Raw genomic sequence first — 16,292 nt, 5'->3', positions numbered from 1 at the left:
GAATCGTTTGAACCCGGGAGGCAGAGGTTGCAGTGAGCCAAAATCATGCCATTGCACTCCAGCCTAGGTGACAGGGTGAGACTCCGTCTCAAAAAAAAAAGTGAAAACATGAAGATCTTGAAAGAGGGTATTAATGAATATATAGAAATGCTGAGAATAAATGAGAAGCAAGGCAAGTGGAATTACACGTCGGCCTATACATCTCGGCCTATACAGCGTTCTCTGTCCTGCTTCTGCATGAGACCCATTCTTCAGGGATGTTTGCGGTCTCACCTCTTCCAGTGAAACCTCTTCAACCACATCACTCTCTGCCTTTTCTGAAGGCCCATTGTACTCAATACTGTAACTCGGTATTAAGTAATTAGGCAATGATGCAAAGCTATGGGCCTGCTGTATTTTATCTCCAGGACTAGATCATATATACTGTGAAAGCAGCTTCCTACCTTTGCATCCTCCTGCAAATCCTAGCAAAGGTACTAACAGGTACTCAGCCAGAACTGCCGGAATAAGTGCACCGTACCAACTCCCCTTCACAAACCAACCTTTGCCCTCCTCCTCTCTTGGCCCTGCCTTTGCCCTAGGCTTCTTTCATCCCATCCCCAAAGGTCCTCTCAAATTTAAGGCTAACTACTCCCTAACTGGCCAAATTACCAATAACTTTCCAGGTTGTTTCTCAAACAGATATGTACAGAACTCGCCCTGTCGCCCAGGCTGGAGTGCAATGGCATGATCTTGGCTCACTGCAACCTCCGCCTCCCAGGTTCAAACGATTCTCCTGCCTCAGCCTGATGGGAAAAGGGAGGTTTTTTATTGAGACAGAGTCTCACTCTGTGACCCAGGCTGGAGTGCAGTGGCAGGTTCACAGCTCCCTGCAGCATCACCCTGCTAAGCCCAAGCAATCCTCCTCCCTCAGCCTCCTAAGTAGCTGGACCACAGGCACATGCCACCAAGCCCCAATACTTTTTGTTTGTTTTTTGTTTTGTTATTGAGACAGAGTCTCACTCCATCACCCAGGCTGGAGTGCAGTGGCTTGATCTCAGCCCACTGCAACCTCTGCCTCCTGGTTCAAGCGATTCTCCTGCGTCAGCCTCCCAAGTAGCTGGGATTACAGGCCCCCACCACCATGTCTGGATATTTTTTTTTTTTTTTTTTTAGTAGAGACAGGGTTTCACCATGTTGGCCAGGCTGGTCTCGAACTCCTGACCTCAAGTAATCCACCCAACTCAGCCTCCCAAAGTGCTGGGGTTACAGGCGTGAGCCACCGTGCCTGGCCAAGACACTGAAGTATCTAATGAGATGATACAGAAAGAAAAAAAAGAGGAGACAGCTAAGGAATATAGAAGCCACTATAGAAGGTATAGGGAACACCAAAAAATATCAATTATTATTTTAAAAAAAAGAAAGAATAGAAAAAAAAATTTTTTTTTTCATTTTTTTAAATGAGACAGGGTCTCACTATGTTGCCTGGGCTGGTCTCCTGGACTCAGCCATTCTCCTGCCTCAGCCTTCCAAACTGCTGGGGTTATAGGCGTGAGCCAGCCAAGAATAGCAATTTTTAGCCTCAGAGTTTTTCTTTTAAACAGGTAACTGAAAGGCAAGCCTAAGTATTGGTTTTCCTAAGGACAAATAATATCAAATTTGGCATGAGTGCAACAGCTGGGCTGAATTCACAGAGGATGCCAACCCCCAGTAAATGGGAAATTAGGATCCAATTCAGCATAAGGTTCTTACTGTTTCAACCCAAGTGACCTGGTTCACTTCTCTGAAAGTTCTTCAGAGAAATGGGGGCATTTGTAAGTATCTCAAGGCAAGGTGTGAAACAATCTGCAGCCTGATTTGCCACAGTACATATGCCATCGTTCCCTGCCCCAGACAAATGAACGGTTGGCTTATGTTATCCAAGGTAACAGGCAACCTCTTATGACATAAGAAAGAGAAGAACTCCAGGCAAGCCAGCCTTCAGATGCTGGCCACCCACACTCTTGCATACGAGGTAAGAGAACAAGCATCTCACTCGTTCACAAGTCACAGCCTGACTAATGAATCAGACCTTGACAAGTTTTAGGAGGCTTTACAAGAATCAAGAGTGTGGGAAAGTAACAGTAACTGTTTAAAAAAAAAAAAAAAATCCAACATCAGCATGTTTTAGATACGAGGGTAGAGAGAAACTGTCTTCCTTTAGAATCTAATTAACTTTTCCTTCTTTTTTTTTTTTTTTTTGAGACAGAGTCTCACTCTGTCGCCTGATCGTGGCTCACTGCAATCTCCGCCTCCCGAGTAGGTGGGACTCCAGGCACGTGCCACCATGCCCGGCTGATTTTTTGTATTTTTAATAGAGACAGGGTTTCACCATGTTGGCCAGGCTGGTCTCAAACCCCTGACCTCAAGTGATCCACCTGCCTTAGCCTGCAAAAATGTTGGGATTACAGGCGTGAGCAACTGCGCCCAGCCCTGATTTTTCTTTACATACCACCTGATCCATATACTTATTAGCAGGTTCAAAAATTCCAAACCTCACATCATTCCACAGTTTCTTGGGCTCTCCTCCTCCTGAGATCCCAAAGCTGGAAGAAAAGACAGGGAAGGGCCCACCTACCCCGAGAAAGCTTGGGAAAGCATCTGAAGCAAGTCTGAAAAAGGTTGCCTAGAGACCAGATGATCTTGAACTTTAGTTGCCTTGACAACAGTGTGGCTCTTTCTATTGTATCTGTAGGGCTGGCCCCAGTCATCAAGGGCTAGCAGTGAATTTCCTGACTCAAAATAGACACACTTCTGTAATCAATGACATCACACTCCAACAAAATATAACTTTGTAAATACTTTATAAATGCTTCCCGATGTGACAGAATTGGAACGTCAAGAGTTTCTACATATAGAAGGTATTACATAAAGGCTGGGCACAGTGGCCCACTCCTGGTAATCCCAGCACTTTGGGAGGCCAAGGCAGACAGATACCTTGAGCTCAGGAGTTTGAGTCCAGCCTGGGCAACATGCAAAAACCCTGTCTCTACAAAAAATACAAAAATTAGCCAGGCATGGTGGCATGTGTCTATTAGTCCTAGCTACTTGAGAGGCTGAGGTGGGAGGATGGCTTAAGCCCAGGAGGCAGAGGTTGCAATGAGTCTAGATGATGCCATTGCACTCCAGCCTGGGGGAGAGAGCCAGACCCTGTCTTAAAAAAAAAAATTAAGACAAAATTACATAAAACCTATACAAATTCAACTATGAAATGGTTCTCCCAATTATTCAGAACTGTAAGTGCAGACAACCATAGTTAACTCAATATTCAATTCCAGTATTGAATATTAATTCCTCTATTTGACAGAAACCTGAGCATTTGTTTCCTGTAAACAGGTTTATCTGCTCAGTGCAGGTATGCACTGCTTGTAGGCATCTGGGCTGTTGCTACCGTGGACCCTGAGCAAAGGAGTCAAGAAATGGGACATAAGCCAGCTAGAAAAAAAGGGGCCTGGGCCTGCACAACAGTGTGGCTGAATGACATCAAAACTGATCCTTCAGCAGGAGGAATAGGGAAACCACTCCCAGGTATGTATGAGCAAGCCACTAGGGCAGAAAATAGCTGCACAGCTCTCTCTGTCTCTCTGTCTCACACATACACACACACACGTGCATGCGTGTGTGCGCACCAAACACTGTTCCTTCTCATTCATCACATTTCCAAATCCACATTTCCTGGTCAATAATAAACACAAAAGTAGTACTTCAACTCCCTTTGAATCCAATAGAGTACTGCATCAATCAGGTAGAACTTCATAAATAAGATATAGCTAACAACTTTTTTCTTTTTTTTTGAGACAGTCTTGCTCTGTCACCCAGGCTAGAGTGTAGTGGCGCGATCTGGGCTCACTGCAACCTCCGCCTCTGGGGTTCAAGGGATTCTCCCGACTCAGCCTCCCGGGTAGCTGGGACTACAGGCACACACCACCACGCCTGGCTAATTTTTGTATTTTTCATAGAGACGGGGTTTCGCCATGTTGGTCAGGCTGGTGTTGGACTCCTGACCTCAGGTGATCTGCCCGCCTCAGCCTCCCAAAGTGCTGGGATTACAGGCGTGAGCCACTGCACCTGGCCTAATAACTTTTTTTTTTTTAAGTATACTAATGGCATTTAAAATTTAAAATAATCAGGCATTTTGGGCCTGGCATGGTGGCTCACACCTGTAATGCCAACATTTTGGGAGGAGGAGGCAGGTGGGTCACCTGAAGTCAGGAGTTCCAGACCAGCCTAGCCAACATGATGAAACCCCGTCTCTACTAAAAATACAAAACTTAGCGGGGCATGGTGGCGTGTGCCCATAATCCAGGCTACTTGGGAGGCTGAGGCAAGAGAATCACTTAAACCTGGGAGGCAGAATTTTCAGTGAGCCAAGTTCGTGCCGCTGTACTCCAGCCCAGGAGACAGAGCAAGACTTTGTCTCAAAAAAAAAAAAAAGAAGTGAAAATAAACCAAATTATAGAATAGTATAAATGGTATGATCTCATTTATGAAGGATAAATATATACACATACACACACATGTACTTTTACAGCATTTGTAATTTCTTTTTTTTTTTTTGAGACAGAATCTTGCTGGTCGCCCAGGATGGAGTGCAGTGGCGCAATCTTGGCAAACCACAACCTCTACCTCCAGGGGTTCAAGCCATTCTCCTGTCTCAGCATCCCAAGTAGCTGGGACTACAGGCACCCGCAACCACACCCGGCTAATTTTCGTATTTTTAGTAGAGACGGGGTTTCACTATGTTGGCCAGGCTGCTCTTGAACTCCTGACCTCCTGATCTGCCTGTCTCAGCCTCCCAAAGTGCTGGGATTACAGGTGTGAGCCTCAGCACCCAGCCAGCATTTGCAATTTCTATAAGCATATATAATAAACTACTAATCATGGTTATCTGCAGAGGTAGAAAAGGATACTGGGCAGGGGAAAAGGATTTAACTTTACTATGATCCCATTTATTCAGGAAGAAAAACATACATTATAAACAAATATGTATGCATGTGGTTACATAGCAATGAAAATTTCTAGACACTTATGTGAGAAAGTATTAAGAGTTACCTCTACAGACTGAGGATGGGGGAGGTAGGGGAAGGAAAGGGGACTTAAGTCTCATACATTCTGCAGTACTTGAATTGTTTATCATGAACATGCATTGCTTTTATAATTTTTAAATGATGTCTCTTTTTTAATTAAAATAACCAAATACTCAAAGATAACTGACAGTATGTATCAGGAACCTTTTAAAATGGTCACATCCTCTGACCTCTTTAGAAGTGAAATAACTATTGGGAAGGAATACAGCATGGAGTTAAAAGCTCTTGGGGCCTGGTGCAGTGGCTGTGAGAGGCTGGAGTGCAGGGAGCTGTGATCGCACCACTGCACTCCAGCCTGGGTGACAGAGCGAGACCCTGTCTCAGAAAAAAAGAAAGAAAAAAGAAAAAAAAATGGTAGATTCAAGAAGCCAAACAAATTATTCTGGCATGTATCATTTATCTGTTTATACCCACCCCAACTCTTCTATCTCAAAAGGACTCAAAGCTACTAATAAAAAAATTAATACAACAGTGTAAAACAAAATAAAAATAAGTGGAGAAGAAAACACAGCCATTTATATTATACACTGCTGTGAACTATGAAAACTTTAGAGTCTATTTTAACAACAATAAAACTCTACTTGGTCAATTTGCCTAAGGCAGACCTTAAAGGTGGCTATTAGAGTGATAACCAGAGAATTAAGCATTTTTAATTTAAAGGATGTTAAAAACAAAAAAGTACAAAACCAATTTTTTCAAAGATTTAGGTAAACTGCAACAACTGCACAATTCTCTGGGGAGAACCCAAATCGCAAGCTTAAACAAATGACTCCTTCCCATAGACAAAAGCAGTCAGTCCCACAGCTCAGTACAGCATAGCCCCTACAACTCAGAGAATAGAAAACGTCAGATCTTGGTAAAATTTGGGGGATGCCAGTTACCAGGAATCATCAGAATTCCAGCTGACCAGGTTCTTTTTTTGTTTTGAGATGGAGTTTCACTCTTGTTGCCCAGGCTGGAGTGTAATGGTGAGATCTCGGCTCACCGCAACCTCCGCCTCTCAAGTTCAAGCGATTCTCCTGCCTCAGCCTCCCGAGCAGCTGGAATTACAGGCATGCGCCACCAAGCCCAGCTAATTTTGTATTTTCAGTAGAGACATGGTTGCTCCATGTTGGTCAGGCTGGTCTCAAACTCCCGACCTCAAGTGATCCATCCGCCCCCCAAGGTGCTGAGATTACAAGCATGAGCCACAACGCCCAGCGTTTTTTCTCTTTTTTTTTTTTTGAGACGGAGTCTTGGTCTGATGCCTGGGCTAGAGTACAGGGGCGCCATCTCAGCTCACTGCAACCTCCGCCTCCCAGGTTCAAGTGATTCTCCTGCCTCAGCCTACCTAGTAGCTAGGATTACAAGCATCCGCCACCACGCCCAGCTAATTTTTGTATTTTTAGTAGAGACAAGTTTCACCATGTTAGCCAGGCTGGCCTCGAACTCCTAGCCTCATGTGATCTGCCTGCCTTCGCCTCTCTAAGTGCTGGGAATGATGACAGGCATGAGCCACCTCACCGGACAGACCAGGTTCATTTTAATCACAGAAAGCTTGGTGAATCTTACCATCTTGGAAGAATACAGTGTAACTATTTTTCTCAAAGCCGGTAATAAATTGGCCTGAGGTAGGACATCCAAGACTCCTGAGGGGAAAAAAATATCTGAGCACTAATTACAGTTTACAGCGCTCAGTGTCCCTGATGGTCTTATTTAAACATTAATCTGGGTTAGCTTCCAGAAGAGCAAAGGGGCTGCTATAATCCAGCCTCTGGCCTATTTGCCTTTTAATGCACAGTGATCAGATTTACAGCCCCTTTGCCTGATTCAGCGTCTTTTCAGAATGTTTGCATTACGTAAGTGTAATCTTCCACTTTGACTGCCTTTGAGCCACTACAAGGACATTATTAGCCAATACAACTAAGTGCACTTGAACTTCAAATTCTAATTGGAAATGTATGTATTTCATGAATTATTCAAATGTAATCATTTTCCATAGTTTTTCCTTAATATTACTCACAATTAACATTCACTGAACATTTTTACTATATAACAAGTACTTTGTTTCTTAAGTATGCTTTCATTTAATTTCCACCTCTCTTTAAGAGGCCAGATCTCCCTCTTTTTTTTTTTTTTTTTTTTTTTTGAGACAGCATCTCGCTCTGTCTCCCAGGCTGGAGTGCAGTAGGGTGATCTCAGCTCACTGCAACCTCCGCCTCCCAGGTTCAAGCAATTCTCCTGCCTCAGCCTCCCTGGTAGCTAGGATTACAGGAGTGCACCACCATGCCCGGCTAATTTTTTTGTATTTTTAGTAGAAAGGGGGTTTCACCATGTTGGCCAGGCTGATCTCAAACTCCTGACCTCAAGTGACCCACCCGCCTCAGCCTCCCAAAGTGCTGGAATTACAGGCGTGAGCCACCGCGCCTGGCCGTAAATCTCCCTCTTAAAGAAAGAAAAAACAGGCCCCAGTCTCGAACCTTCCATGCGTAAGTCTCTAGCGAAGGAATAACATGCAATTTTATTTGCTGAGAGGCAGTACAGCCTTCATGGTTATGAGAAGGAGCTCTAGCATAAACTGGCTAGGGTTTAGGCCTGCTGTCACTCAGTAACTGTGTATAACCAATTACTTCATCTCTTGGTGCCTCCGCTTCCTCATCTGCAAATGAGGATGTTAACAGTACTAAGGAGTTGGTGTAAGGATGCAGGGAACTAATCCATATAGAGTACTCTGAACTCTGGTATATAATAAATAGTAGTGTTATTGTGTATCTATTTTTCTGTTTTGTTTTGGTAATTTTCTACTTCTGAGGGGAAGTCCCATTCAGGTGCCCCCCTCTCTCTCACGAGAGAGAGAGCTGCTGTTCTTTCTCTGTCTTTTGCCTATTAAACCTCTGCTCCTAAACGCCCCCGGAACAAAAAAAAAAATTCTACCTGTGATACTAGTTTTCCACTTTTAATGATAACAAAAAGTTTCCTCTATGAATAAATTAATTTAGATATGAAAAAAACAGTGAGTCAACATTAAGAAAAGCATAAAGGCTGCCCAGATTAAGTGAGACTCAACATGACACCAACTCGCCAGGGCTGAGCCACACCAGCCAGAAATGAGTGCTTCTTCCTATTCTCTAAGAGCCTGGTTTTTCTCCTAGCTGAGGATCAGGCACTTTTTTTTTACTATCACTCATGACTTCCCCATATTTGCACTCCTGGCAAGATGAAAGCATCTGACAGGTGCAGACTCCATTCATGTGCTTCCGCTTCTTACAACCTTTTTCCACCCAGATTTCCAATCACTAGCACCACAAAAGCTGGCAAACTGAGTGTTCTCGCCACCCACTGGCACCCCAATGAGAAGCCCTTGGGGCACAAGCCAACTGACCTTCAGGGCTTTGAAGATGACTCCCGGGTGCCTGGGAGAGCGGGTGGTGTTATTCTCTAGTAGCTGCTCCAAAGCACGCCGAAGCCCAGAAAAGTCCGTGGGAGGGTTGTAAGTCCTGGTTCCCTTGTAGTGAATGGAACTAAAGGCTTCAGGGAAGCGGCCCAGCTTCCGGAACCGGTCCTGGATGAGCTTCTCTGGCACCTCTGAGGGGTGATCTATACAAGCAGAAACACAGGCACATGGGTAGTGAGAGACATTTAAAAAAAAAAAAAAGAAAAGTAGGCCAGGCACAGTGACCCACGCCTGTAACCCCAGCACTTTGGGAGGTCAAGGTGGGCAGATCACCCAAGGTCAGGAGTTCAGCCTGGCCAACATGGTGAAGCCCTGTCTCTACTAATACAAAAAAATTAGCCAGGCGTGGTGCTGCATGGCCTGTAATCCCAGCTAGTCCGGAGGCTGAGGCAGGAGAATCACTTGAAAAGTGATTCTCCTCCAGGAGGCGGAGGTTGCAGTGAGCCGAAATCGTACCACTGCACTCCAGCCTGGGAGACAAGAGTGAAACTCTGTCTCAAACAACAACAAAAAAATCTTTCATTATAAAAGTAAGATACAAGGCTGGGCGCGGTGGCTCACGCCTGTAATCCCAACACTTTGGGAGGCCGAGGCGGGTGGATTATGCGGTCAAGAGATGGAGACCATCCTGGACAACATGGTGAAACCCCATCTCTACTAAAAAATACAAAAGTTAGCCGAGCGGTGGCAGGCCCCTGTAATCCCAGCTATTCGGGAGGCTGAGGCAGGAGAATCGCTTGAACCTGGGAGGTGGAGGTTGCAGTGAGCCAAGATCATGTCACTGCACTCCAGCCTGGCGACAAAGGGAGACTCCGTCTCAAAAAAAAAAGTAAGATACGGGTGGGTGCACTGGTTCACACCTGTAATCCCAGCACTTTGGGAAGCTGAAGTGGGTGGATCACCTGAGGTCAGGAGTTTGAGACTAGCCTGGCCAACGTGGTGAAACCCCATTTCTACTAAAAATACAAAAATTAGTCAGGCCTGGTGGGGCACACCTGTAATCCCAGCTACTCAGGAGGCTGAGACAGAAGAATTGCTTGAACCCGGGAGGCAGAGGTTGCAGTGAGCTGGGATAGCACCACTGCACTCCAGCTTGGGTGATAAAGCGAGACTGCGTCCCCAAAAAAAAAAAAAAAAAAGGAAGATACTCTGACTCAATAGATACGAAGTACATAAGCAGGCAGAACTAATCTATGCTGTCAGAACTCAGGTTACCCTTTCCTGGTAAAGGGCATGAGGAGGGCTTCTATGAGGGCTGGTGTCCCAAGGTCTAGTGTTGAGTGCGCAGGGGCATTCAGGCAGTGAAAACTCATCACATGATACTCTTGATACGATGTGCACTGTTCTATACGCACATTATACTTCAGGGAGGAGTCTTTTTTCCCAAAAACCCATTCATTGTGGGAAAAATCTAGATGTGCCGAAGCATAAAAGGAAAGAAATTATGCCCTCTGCTCTCACCTACTTCCTGAAAGTAACCGCAGCTCAATGTTGGCCCTTTCAGACATTTTTCCTACAGACTTAGCAACATATATATGCGACTTGCTCTTTTCTCACTTAATAACATACTGTAAGTACCCGTCCTTGTCACAATACACTGAAAAGCAGCAATACAGTCTTTGATCCTATGGATATACTTAACTAATCACCTTACTGAGGAACTTTTACAATTCTCTGTACTTTGGAAATGCTGATCTTTTGTGAGGAAGCTCTGGGCAAACGACCCATGTATAAGGGTATTTGTTTGTCCACACTCTCACCATGTGTCCAGAAACTTGGGCAGCCATAGTGCAGATGGATTCAATAAATGTTTTGATGATAAAGGTTGAAAGGACTTTTTAATTTCCTTTTTATTTATTTATTTATTTATTTGCTTACTTACTTACTTTTTGAGACAAAGTCTCACTCTGTTGCCCAGGCTGGATGGAGTGCAGTGGTGCAATCTCCGCTCACTGCAACCTCCACCTCCAGGGTTCAAGCGGTTCTCCTGCCTCAGCCTCCTGAGTAGCTGGGATTACAGGTGCCCACCACCATACGCTTGGCTAATTTTTGTATTTTTAGTAGAGACAGGGTTTCACCATGTTGGCCAGGCTGGTCTCAAACTCTGATCCTCAGGTGAGCTGCCTGCCTCGGCCTCCCAAAGAGCTGGGACCACAGGTATGTACCACTGCATCTGGCTAACTTTTAAATTTTTTGTAGAGTCAGAGTCTCGCTATTTTGCCCAGGCTAGTCTCTAACTCCTGGGCTCAAATGATCCTCCCGCCTCAATGTCCCAAAGTGCTGGGATTACAGGCATGAGTCATCACGCTCAGCCTAAAATACAATACCTTTTAAGGGGCTGGTTATTTCAAAATCCTGAACTGACAATTAAACGTTCCCCTCACCAACACTGTAAAGATCCAAAGTGGCATAAAAGTATTGATCACAGGAGGCAGCTGAAAGTCAGCACTTCTCACCTCCTCTCCTTTTCCTCAAGGCACCTGCTAATTAATCTGCTCCTTCACTGGGGAACGTTTACATGTCTTGTCTTCTATAGGGCATGTGTCATTGGTACCACCAGAATCAACTGGTGCAGTCCTTCAGATTTAACCTCTTTTATGGCCTGCTCTGTCCAGTTCCCTCCTACTGCCACCGCCCTGGCTGAATCCCAACCACTTCTCACTTGACTGACTTGACATCCTGCTGACCAGTCCCCCCGCCTTAGTCATGCTGCAATAGGCTGCCAGGGAATCTTTTGAAAATATAGATCTGATCATCTCACTCTCTGCTTAAGATCCTTCATGGACTCCTGCCATACTTGAGAACTGAGTCAAGGCCACCCATGATCTGATCCCTGAGTCTCTCCATCATTCCCTCCCACACAAGCCATGCTTCAGACAAGGCAGTGGGGGTGGCAGAGGAGGAGCTGCATTCAGTGGGCAGGGGGAGAATGAAGAGGGGTAACTAGAGGAGGTCAGAGACAAAGGCAGGAGTTAGTGATGGCACTACATTTAGGAGTTTGGATTTTATTTTGATGTAGTCAGAAGCCACTGACAGGTTGCAAGCAGGAGTATTACATGACCTGAAGTGTAAATTAAGCTTTTGAAAAGATCACTCTGGATGCTACATGGAGAATACATCAAAGGGAGTTAGAATGGAATTTTGGAAGCACACTGCAGAACTACTTCCCTTGTCTCTTTTTTCTTTCCTTCTTTTTTTTGAGACAGGGTCTCACTATTGCCCAGGCTGGAGTGCAATAACACGATCAAAGCTCACTGCAGCCTGAACCCCTCAGGCTCAAGGGATCCTCCTGCCTTAGCCTCCCAAAGTGCTGAGATTACAGATGTGAGCCACCACACCCAGCCCTACCTGCAGTTCTCTGAACACAACTTGTTCCTTGACGCTACTAGGAGTTTGCTCTTCCTAGAGCATCTTCTTCCCCTCCTCCATCTAGCCAAGTCTCTCAGAGCTCAAATGTCGCCTCCTCTTTCCTAGATTCCGTAATGTATAGCGTCCCTGCTCCAGACTCCCACAGCTCCGTACCTACATCTACTACAGAACAGAACACTGTGTGGTCGCCTCAACTAGACTGTGAGCTCTTCAAAGACAAGAAGTGTTTTTTCTGCTCTGTGCCTCAGTGTTCAGCACATGACATATGCACTCAATAAACTTTGATGACTGAATGAACAAGTGAAGACTGCAATTGTTTCAGGGGCCAAAATTACTGCTCCCCTCCAATCTAACCTGTTATTGCACCTTTCCCTCATCCTCCAACCACTCAGGTGACGATCTTGCTTCCTATTTCTCTAAGAAAACAAGTAAGAACTCACACACACGCTTCCCAAGTCCACACCATCTACTTATCTGCGACCATGTCCATATCTTCTACTTTCTTTCCCAGTGTTATGGATGAACTGTCCATGGTCCTAAGGCGAACCCTTCCACTCATGCATCGCTCCAGCTGTTTCTGCTCTCTTACATCTACATTCTTCCCTCTCTAATGAATCACTCTCATCGTACATAAATATCTGCAATACCTCACATCTTAAATTTTAAAAAAGAAAAATCCCTTGAAATCCCACATCAGCCTCCAGCTACAATTTCATTGTTCTTCTTTGCTTTATAGAAAAGAGCTGTATAGCTCTGTCAAAGAGCCCAATAAACTCACCACAGAATTTCTTCTCCTAATCTTATTATTTTTTTAGAGACACGGCCTCACTATGTTGCCCAGGCTGACCTCTAACTTTTGGGCTCAAGGGATTCTCCCACATGAGCCTCCCAGGTAGCTATAATTACAGGCACTTGCCACTGTACCTGGCCTCCTCCTATTTTCTCTTGATCCCACTCTGATCAAGCTTTTACCCCCCACCATCTCAGGGAACAGGTCTTGCCCAGATCACTAAGGACTTATATATTGTCAAAGCCAATTGGCAATTCTCAATCTTTATTCTAGTTGACCTATGAGCAGCTTGACATGTTTGATCACTCCATCCTCCTTCCAACACTTTCCGTGTCTTCTTTGGACAGAAATCTTCTGGGTAATCCACTACCAATAAGTTGCTATTGCAGCCCAAATAGCTGCCTCCTTGTACCCATAAAGGTCGAGCTGTGACACTGTACCCCATCCACTCACCAGAGCCCAGTAGTTGGGTGTGCACAGTCTCATGGAAGATGATAACTGCAGGGCCCAGGGTGGATAAAGGGACATCCAGGCCACAGCGAGCAGTGGTGGCCTTGAGCTCCTTGGTGAAGTGCTTCAGATAAGCTTCTGAGGCATCCCCAAGGAATTTGAAGAGGTCGTTATGCAGCCGGTCTGCATGAGTTCGATAGATGACGAGGTCTGAGATGGCCAGGACCTTAAGCAGCAGCCGTGTTCTCTGGCTTAGATTCACGGTGGCCCCCAGGAGCCCTTCCGTATCGATCACTGCTACTTTGTGAACTGGGTCATAGGCTGCCCACACTCCCACAGTGCAGGACTCCTGGGTAGGGGAGGTCTTGAAGACTTCACGACCATAAAAGAAAGTGTGGTTGAGAGTATGAGACTTTCCATCGCCAGTATTTCCAAAAATGGAAACCACTTTCAGATGCTGATCAGGTTTGCAGTCCAATTTTCTAATGAAGTCCTCTTCATTTGTTACCTGCCAAAAAAAAAAAAAAAAAAAAAAAAAAAAAAAAGACTATGAAGTAGAGAAACTGTAAAAGCACTAGAAACACCTACAAGAATAAATGCTTCGCAGGGACAAGGAACTTGATTGAATTGTCAAGAAAGGAAGTTGCAGGATAATAGCTCCCACCTCCACCCTTAGCAAACAGCTCAAAGGAACCTCTGAAGCTTTAGTCAGGGAAATAACTTAGTGGCCATGAAAAGAGCTAAAACTATAAAAAGAAAAAAGAAAAAAAGAAAAGAAACAAAACAAAACCAAAAAAAAAGAGGTAAAACCATGAAACTCTTAGAGGAAAACAAAGTAATTAACCTTTGTGACTTTGGATTAGGCTATAGCTTCTTAGATAGGACAACACAAGCACAAGTAACAAAAGAAAAAACAGATAAGGCCAGGTGTGGTGGTTCACCATGTAACAGTGGCACTTACGGGAGGCTGAGGAGGGAGGATCCCTCGAGCCCAGAAGTTTGAGGCTGCAGTGAGCTGTGATGGCACTACTGCACTCCAGCATGGGTAACAGAATGAGACCCTGCCTCAAAAAAAAAAAAAAAGAAAGGGGGGTGGGGCCAAGTGAGGTGGCTCAGGCCTGTAATCTCAGCACTTTGGGAGGCCCAGGCGGGCAGATCACTTGAGATCACGAGTTCCATACCAGCCTGGTCAACATGGTGAAACTAAATAAAAGTCTCTACTAAAAATACAAAAATTAGCCGGGTGTGGTGTCACGTGCCTGAAATCCCAGCGACTCAGGAGGCTGAGGCGGGAGAATTGCTTGAACCCAGGAGGCAGACTGCAGTGAGCCGAGATTGTGCCACTGCACTCCAGCCTGGGTGACAGAACAAGAACCTGTCTCAAACAAATAAAATAAAATAAAATAAAATAACAAAATAACATAACATAAAATAACATAACATAACATAAAATAAATCTAATAAGACTAGTATTCCAAACATACAAAGAAATCTTACAACTCAACAATGAAGATAAGCAACCCAATTAAAAAGTAGGCAAAGAATCTGAATAGACATTTCTCCACAAAAGATATGCAAGCAACTAGTAAGCATCTGAAAAGATGCTCCAAGTCCTGAGTCACTGAGAAATGCAAATCAAAACTACAGTGAGCTATCACTGCATATCCACCAGAACGACTACGACCAAAAGACAACAAACGGCTGGGCACGGTGGCTCACGCCTATAATCCCAGTACTTTGGGAGGCAAAAAAGAGAGGACAGCTTGAGGACAGGAGTTTGAGGCCAGCCTGGGCAACATGGAGAGACCTCTGTCTCTACAAAAAAAAATTAAAATTAGCTGGGCATGGTGGTATGCGCCTGCGGTCCTAGCTACTTAGGAGGCTAAAGCAAGAGGATCGTTTGACCTCAGGAGTTCGAAGCTGCAGTGAACCATGATTGCACCACTGCACTCCAGGCTGGGTGACCGACGACAGAAGCCCTGTCTCTAAAAAACAAAAAAAACAAACAAAAAAAGACAACAAGCATTGGCAAGGATGTACAGAAATCACAACGTTCATGCACTTCTGGTGGGAATGTAAAATCACATAGCCAGTCCGGAAAACAGCTTGTCCACTCCTAGCTATATACCCAAGAGAACTGAAAACACATGTCCACACAAATCTTCTAAGTACGTCAATGTTCACAGCAGCATTATTCACAACAGCCAAAGAAGTGAAAACAGCCCAAATACCCATCAACTGACAAAATGTGGTATATCCATACACTGAGTTACTACGCAGTCATAAAAAGGAATGAGCCACTTCCTCCCCTTACTTCAGTATGCGTCGGTTATTCTCACCTTTGGGACATTTCTTATGTTCTTACTTTGACCTGACTCGGCAGAAATTCCTATCTATGCCTTGACTGTCTTCTGTCATGCCTGTGCCACTTCCTCCTTTCACAGTCTTCCTAAATCTTTCTTAAACTTCAGAGGGGGCTCTGAATGCTACAGCAAGGCTGCATATTCCTGCTGTTGCGAAATGATGTTCATTGTATTGAAGTAATATCTACTGACCTAGTATTGGTTGTTTTTTTTCTTTTCACTATACTATTTCCCTATTGACTTGTTAGGATTGGTCAGAAAATAGATAAGACTAGCAAATTGGAAGGGAATCATACATCTGAAAGATTCTATTGGAAAATATATCCTGAATCATTTCAATCAGCTTTTTAGTGGAGAAAAACTATTATGATAGCAGATATTCCTAAAATCCACAGTGGTCTTTTATTTTTCACTTACCTAACCTTAGACTGAAACAATGAGAAAAGTATGCAAAATACAGTCACATTTCTCTTATTCTAAAGACATTGTCTATGGCCATACCACCCTGAACACGCCCAATCTCGTCTAAAGACATTAAAATGCTTTTCACAATTATAATTATGGAATTTGTAATATACTGTATATTTCCAAAGTATTTATTAATAATTCAGCCCTCCAAATGTGCTTCTAACATGGACAAGTGAGAGTTCTGTACCTACGTCCCACCCCCAATTATCATATGGAGAGGCTAAAGTGTAAAATATTTTCCCTATAGAAACAATACAAATTTCATTTAGGCATGGTGGCTTATGCCTGTAATCCCAGCACTTTGGGAGGCTGAG

General features: G+C 44.4%; 1 protein-coding gene across 4 annotated transcripts in view; it reads right to left on the bottom strand.

Moving 5' to 3' along the window:
* Positions 1-16,292, bottom strand: part of ZFYVE1 (zinc finger, FYVE domain containing 1) — an 82,920-nt gene that overhangs the window by 14,974 nt on the left and 51,654 nt on the right. For 2 of the 4 annotated variants that reach the window (XM_011983107.1, XM_011983108.1), the window contains exons 3-4: positions 13,151-13,655; positions 8,467-8,681 (exon numbers count right to left, since the gene is read on the bottom strand). In XM_011983107.1, the coding sequence (XP_011838497.1) occupies positions 8,467-8,681; positions 13,151-13,655 (720 nt within the window). Of the gene's footprint in view, positions 1-2,513; positions 2,646-8,466; positions 8,682-13,150; positions 13,656-16,292 lie in introns of those variants that run through there. The other 2 variants (XM_011983109.1, XM_011983111.1) reach the window with 2 other exon arrangements.

Source organism: Mandrillus leucophaeus, unplaced genomic scaffold, assembly GCF_000951045.1.
Source record: "Mandrillus leucophaeus isolate KB7577 unplaced genomic scaffold, Mleu.le_1.0 Scaffold246, whole genome shotgun sequence".
Classification (NCBI taxonomy): domain Eukaryota; kingdom Metazoa; phylum Chordata; class Mammalia; order Primates; family Cercopithecidae; genus Mandrillus; species Mandrillus leucophaeus.
This window is presented reverse-complemented; position numbering and strand designations above follow the sequence as displayed.